Genomic DNA, 6,938 nt, shown 5'->3' on the forward strand with positions numbered 1-6,938 from the left:
TTTCCCTACTCACCATGTACCTTTCATTTCATTCACATTCATGTCACATCCATGTAGTGCTAGAAGGCAAACTCCCAGAAACATAACTTTTGGACTACCTTAGACTTTATACTAAATTACAATGTTAGCATTCGAATATGCTGAAATAAACCTAGTTTGAAGTTTACAAATTTTTTTTTTTTTGATAGATGAACAATCGTTGTGTCCGTGCCAAAATAAATATTGCTATGATTTGTCAGACTTTAGTAAGCCCGCCAGAGGGGAACAAGGAAATAAGCAGGGACAATATCCTGTGCAAGATTACATATGTAGCTAATGGTAAGTCTAAAATTATTCAGTATGACATTAATTATATATGTTAATTCCTGGGAGCTGAATACTGGGGAACAAAAATGTTGATGCAGTTTTCTGTTAAATTTATGTATAGGATCACACTTCTGGTCTTCATGGTCAGAAGTACTCAAATTCATGTGCTACATCAATCAGTGAATGGGATCTTTCATTGTGTTGCATTTTGAGAGCAATAAATGAAAGTCATGTGTAGCTCAGTCCTAAGTACAGAACCTTGGGGTGAAGGGGGGAGTGGGCAGAAGAAATGTCTGCAACTGGCATGACTTGGCACGAACTTTAAGTTTTAGTAATAATCTGGGGGTTTTATTCATGCATTACTATCAATTTTTTTGCACAATTCATGTTTGTGAAAGGATGCTTGCAAACTACAGTATAATGTAGTCTACTTTTTTTTTAACTGACAGAATCTTTGTTTTTGAATGCAAAGTTAGCAAAACCAAACTGTATTTTTACTGTACCTAGTATTCAGCAGTATATTATAGTATTGGAACCTCATACCTATTATCTCCTCTCCTGTAGCTGCAAAATACTTCAAGTATCTCACCTGCTTATTATTTTTGACCACCTATTACATAGCTTGTTAAATAATCACAATCTGAAAATTGAGTTCAGTAAATCTTTGCCATATAGGAGTGATACAACTTATATTAAATCCTGTACGAATAATACTGTATTATGTTAAACTCTGGGGTAAGCTCCTTTGTTTCTTGTTTAGAAGTTTCACAATTATTTAAAATATATATCTTCATTGACAAATTCTGAACTGTGATTATATGGGAAGTGGCATCTTTTTCAGCAAAGTATTTGACCAGTGAATTTAAGTATATTTTATAATCAGAGCAAATTTTGCTTGAAGTGCTTTAAAAATAATTTGTAAGACATTGGCTATGTAGCAACTCTGCAAGCAAATGCAGCAGTTATTGAAAAGATAAGGCTTGACTTCTATGTTCTTTGAAATGAGAAGTAGCTTGAGTCTGTCTTTCCATTGTTTTTTGGAAGTACTTAAAGAATATCATCTTTCATTTGGGCATTCCTCAAAGCCAACATACCATGTTTAATATTTTCTAAATAGCAGCATTGTAGAACTGGACTAAGTTAGAGTAATAAGAGTAGAAAGCGCTGCTATACAAGCTGAAAGGGTTTAAATTCTGCTCATTATCCTTTCCTGATACTTCAGAAAGAATTACAGGAATATAAACTTAAATTTTCTTTTCTAGCTTTTAGCAGATTTGTTAAATTTCAATGATTGGCTTACTGTCTACTTCTAGTGAACCCAGGAGGATGGGCACCAGCATCAGTGTTACGGGCAGTGGCAAAACGAGAATATCCAAAATTCTTGAAGCGTTTTACATCATATGTGCAAGAGAAAACAGCAGGAAAGCCTATTTTATTCTAGCATTAGCAGGTATGCATTCATTTTTTTTATTCTTGATTCACTATTTCAAATATTTAAGGCCAAACAGAAGTATGTGATCTAGAAATGTCTTTCTAGGATGAATTCAGTGCTTGCATTTAATACATGTAGATGGTTACAGGCACTTCAGGACGGATAGGCAGGGCAGGCGATTTGGTGGGGGTGGCGTTGTATGTAACAGAGGGGCTGGAAGGTATGGAGCTCACATTTGGCAGTGGCACAGCTGAGACTGTCATAGACATCCTTTTCACTAAAATCCTTTCTTTAGGATTTTTTCCTTCTGGGAAGCTGAGGCCCCAGAAACAAGATGTAAACAATAGATTGTCTGCTGCTGTGGAATGCAACAGGTGGGTCTGTGATTGGTCTCCTGGGGAAGTTTTGGTTCAGTGACCAGTCACAGCAGAGCTGGCTTGTGGAGTCTGTCAAGGCCGGCTTGTGTGTTATCATTCTTTACTTTCTACTGTTAGGTAGCTAGCAGCTTCTGGAAACTCTCCTTTCTTTTTCTTTTTAGTATAGTTATAATAGATGTATATATCATAACATAATAAATCAAGCCTTCTGATCATGGAGCCCATCTCGTCTCTTCCTTCACCTCAAAAACCCTTGTGACAACCGTCAACACTGAGACTCTCGGGGTAAGGATCAAGGGAAAAACAAATAAAGCATGGAGGCTACCCAGCAAGGATGATGACACTGATGAATTATTCTTTAAGGAACTAAGGGCCACTTTTAAGTCAACCACCCATGTCCTTATGGGAGACTTCAACTTGACAGATGTTAACCACACAGCTGGTACAAGCAAGTCCAGGAGATCCCTAAAACACCTGGATGACAATTTCGTGGTACAGGTGCTAAGGGAGCTGACTAGGAAAGATGCCCTCCTTGATTTGTTGCTTGTTAACAGAGAGGGTCTTGTGAGGGGAGATTGGTGGCTGTCTTGACCACAGTGACAACGAAGCGATCAAGTTTAAAATCTCTGTTGACAGGAGAAAAAGTGTCAGCAAAGCTTCAATCCTGGAAATGAGGAGAGTAGACTTCAGGTTGTTCAGGGAACTAGTGAGTAAGGTTCCCTGGGAAAATGCTTTTGAAGGTGCTGCGGTCCATCGGTGCTCGTCACTTTTTAAACACCATCTCCTAAGGGCACAGGAGCAGGCAACTGCCAAATGTCAGAAGTCAAGCAGATGAGGCAGAAGGCTGGCTTGGCTGAACAGTGATCTTCTTTTGGAGATAAGCAAAAAAAGAAGGTGTATGGACATTGGAAGCAAGGTCAGGTGACATGGGAGGACTACAGAGATACTGCTCGCCACTGTAGGGAGAAAATTTGTGTGGACAAAGCACCATTAGGGTTCAAGATGGCCAACACTGTGAAGGACAGCAAAAAGGGCTTTTTAATATGTTAACAGCAAAAGGAGAATCAGTGATAACATTGGTCTGTGGCTTGATGAATTCAGTCACCTCACAAACAGGCACACAGATGAAGCAGAGACATTTACTGCTTTCTTCACCTCTCTCATAAATACCAATGATGGCCTCTGGGACCCCCAGAGCCCTGAGCTAGAGGATCACAGCTGCGAGAATGACAAACTCCCAGTCAATAGTGAAATTGTGCAGGATGTGCTGCTCCAGCTGGATTCCTATAAGTCTATGGGACCTGATGAGATTCATCCAAAAATGCTCAAAGAGTTGGCTAATGTCATCGTGAGGCCACTCTCAATGATTTCTCAATGGTCTTGGGAATCTGGAGAGGTCCCAGTTGACTGGATGCTCGGTAACATTATCCCAATTTTCAAGAAGCACAAGAGGGACGGTCCTGGTAAGTACAGACCTGTCGGTCTCACTTCAATGCCTGGTAAAATTATGAAGACTATTCTGGGAGTTATTGAAAAACACCTGAAGGACAACGCAATCACTGATCACAGCCAGCATGGCTTCATGAGGGGAAAGTCCAGTTTGACAAACTTCATTTCCTTTTATAACAAGGTAGCCCACCTAGTTGATCAAGGGAAGCTAGTTAATGTAATCTTCTGGGATTTCAGTAAAGCTCCGTTTTAAAGCTCAGGGCTTCATTTTAGGGCCAGTACTCTTCAACATCTTCATAAATGACTCGGACACAGGACTCGAAAAGATACTAAGTAAATTTGCTGATGACACTAAATTGGGAGGAGCCAATCATTTGAAGTTTAACAAAGGCAAGTGACTGATTCTGCATCTGGAATGGGACAACCGTGGATGTACATACAGACTAGGGAACAAGAGGCTGGAGGGCAGCCCCTGGGAAGAGATCTGTGCGTTTGGGTTCACGGCAAGTTGAATATGAGTCAGGAGTGTGCCCTGGTAGTCATAAGACTCAACCAGGTGCTGGGGTGACTAAGTTCAGCATCATGAACCAGTCAAGGGAGGTGATTGTCCCACTCTGCTCTACACTGGTGCAGCCTCACCTCAAGTCCTGTGTGCAGTTTTGGACACCTCAATATAATAAGCAAATAAAGCCATTGGAGAGAATCCAAAGGAGGGCCATGAAGATGGTGAAGGGCCTTGAGCAGAAGCCATATGAGGAGTAGCTGAGGTCATTTGGTTTGTTCGGCCTGGAGAAGAGGCAATTGAGGGGAGACCTTATTGCAGTCTACAACTGCCTCATGAGCAGAAGCAGGCAAGCAGGCTGGCAACTGATCTCTTTTCTGTGGTGACCAGTCATAGGACCCAAGGGAATGACATGAAGCTGAGTCAGGGGATATGTAGCTTGGATATAAGGAAAAGGTTCTTCGCTCAGAGGGTGGTTGGACACTGGAACAGGCTCCTCAGGGAAGTGGTCACAGCACCAAGCCTGTCTGAGTTCAAGAAGCATTTGGACAATACTCTCAGGCACATGGTGTGCTTCTTGGGGATGTCTTGTGCAGAGTCAGGAGTTGGACTCGATCTTCCTTGTGGGTGCCTTCCAACTCCTATATTCTATGATTCTCTGAAAATGGGGTTTTATCATTTTTCTATGTATGCCATAGGCTAACTCTCTTTTTAGATTCTGTTTATTGTCAGACTCCAAAAGTCATAGTAGTTTCATCCTTCTGTAAGAGGTAGCCCAGTAATGATTCTCATTTTTAATTGTATATTGTTAAAGAACTAGTGTAGGTGGATCATTTAAAACATAGCTGTCACTAGCCATCAGTTCAAGTGTGATAATAGTGCTGATACTATTTAAGGGATTTAACAAGTTCTGGTTTTCCTATTAGTGTTCAAAATTTTCACTACTGTGTTTTGTCTTTGCAGTGATCAGAACAAGACTGGGTGAGCATTCCACCTTGAAGTGACCGATAAGTGCATAGAGCATTCAATGTTGGAACAAAGGATCTATAGTCTTTTTATCATTTCTAGGGTTTGTATACTGAAGTAAAGAAGCACTGCATTACCATGAGGATGAATATTTAATACTAACTGTCCCCTAAATGTTTTGCTGAGTCAGTGTGTAATGATCAATAGATGTTTTGATAACATGCATATGGCTATTTTGATTGCTTTAGAAGAGGAAGAATGTGTACAGCTTTGAATCACCAACAGGGGTTACTGCTTTAATTTTAAACAACTTGCAGAATTTCGCTGTCAACATTCCGAAGATATTAGTGCAGTTTTTGTGCATGTCTAAAAAGCACAAACGACAAATGCACGTATAGCATACTCTATGTGCTTTATGTGCACAAAAAACTGTAGTATTTTGGTGGGGAGGGAGTTCAGTAAAGCCTAAGTGACTTATTAACAGGTTTTGTTTTGTTATAATCATAGTTCATTGCCATTTGTTTCTATAATGAATCATCTTGTTACATAAAATGTCAGGTAATAATTGAGGTCTGTCGATATCCTTATGACTTTGCCTTTTCTATTGTCTTACTCTTATGAAGATCTTTGGCTCTGAAGGAATAAGAATGTGAAAAGCTTTATTTTTTCCCAGGTATGTTTCTATTGGATTTTTTAGTTATGCAATATGTGCTAAAGAAATGTTGTTATTAAACATGATCCAGAAATTTCTAGGAAGATTCTGTATGAGAGGGCAAGACAGTGCCTGAAAGCCTAAAGTCATCTGATCATTATAAATGTGGACTGCTTTCTTGCATATCTGGGGCTTCCCCAAAGCCGTGAGAAGGTACACTATAATATTTACTGAAGTAATTTAGACTACATAAGACACCATTCCCAACCTAGAATGAGGATGAGTACATTATTTTCAGATCCTGCATGTGTTTTTCTCATCTTGATAAAGCCATGGTATGAGGTTCATATAGAAAATAAGTTGCACTGATACTTGCCTCAATCAAAAACTCATCAGTTATTAGGATGTATAGTTCATATTGGAAAGCTCTGTCTATTTGCTATGATAATTTAAATGTCAGATATTTGCCTGCCTCTGATTCTGGATATGCTCATTAAGAGAAGTGTCTGGCAGACTAGTACTGATTTTGAGGTCTTTTATCCATGTCCTGTAGCTGGAAACTCTTCAGAGACTGCTGGATGTTTCACTGACCTGTGTATTTCAAGAAAAAAGTTCCAGATTTATTTTTTTCTCTCAAAAGAAAACTGAAAGTCTTGTTTGCTATAGTATGGTAGGTAACTAAAAATAAATAAAAAATAGCAATTTAATAAAGATTTGGTGAATTATTAAATGTGATCTGCACAGTGTTGAAAAAATACTTTGTTCATTTTCTTTATAGAGATGAAATAATACATAACACACAATTACCCATGCATGCAGCTTTCATGTTCCATAACTTTTTCCTTTTTATTTGCCTTTTTCAAATGGTGTACATGGAATATGCCTTATTACAGAGTTATTTTATTAATTTGAATATCTAGAAAAGTGCCTATATGTTAATGCTAGTAAGGCAAATAAGATAAAAAGCTGTATGTTTACTACATCACTAGTGAACATTTTATATAGTAATGTTAAAAAATATATTTCAAATATACTTCTTCATTTTAAAATCAACCAAGCAGTGGTTAATTCCACCATAGCTACTGATGGGAATGTAAAGGGAAAAAAGTCCAAAATATAAAGAGCTTAACTCCATTTTTGCCTTTTCTTGTAGTTGTTGAACACAAGCAACTAACTGTTCATTAATTTAATTGGATAACTTTATTTTGCAAAGGTATGGGAAGTTTACAAACCAGTATATAATTCTTATATCAT

General features: G+C 38.5%; 1 protein-coding gene across 1 annotated transcript in view; it reads left to right on the forward strand.

Annotated features, from left to right (window-relative positions):
- The window catches only part of LOC102041422 (ceramide transfer protein), a gene marked incomplete at its 5' end in the record, with an annotated part of 88,595 nt that extends 82,181 nt beyond the window's left edge, over window positions 1–6,414 (forward strand). Inside the window, 3 exons of the mRNA XM_031065431.1 lie at window positions 189–318; window positions 1,620–1,756; window positions 5,030–6,414. Coding sequence (XP_030921291.1) covers window positions 189–318; window positions 1,620–1,747 — 258 coding nt within the window. The remainder of the gene's footprint in view (window positions 1–188; window positions 319–1,619; window positions 1,757–5,029) is intronic.
- Window positions 6,415–6,938: the final 524 nt, after the last annotated feature.

The sequence above is a fragment of the Geospiza fortis genome, unplaced genomic scaffold (genome assembly GCF_000277835.1).
Source record: "Geospiza fortis unplaced genomic scaffold, GeoFor_1.0 scaffold1272, whole genome shotgun sequence".
NCBI lineage: Eukaryota > Metazoa > Chordata > Aves > Passeriformes > Thraupidae > Geospiza > Geospiza fortis.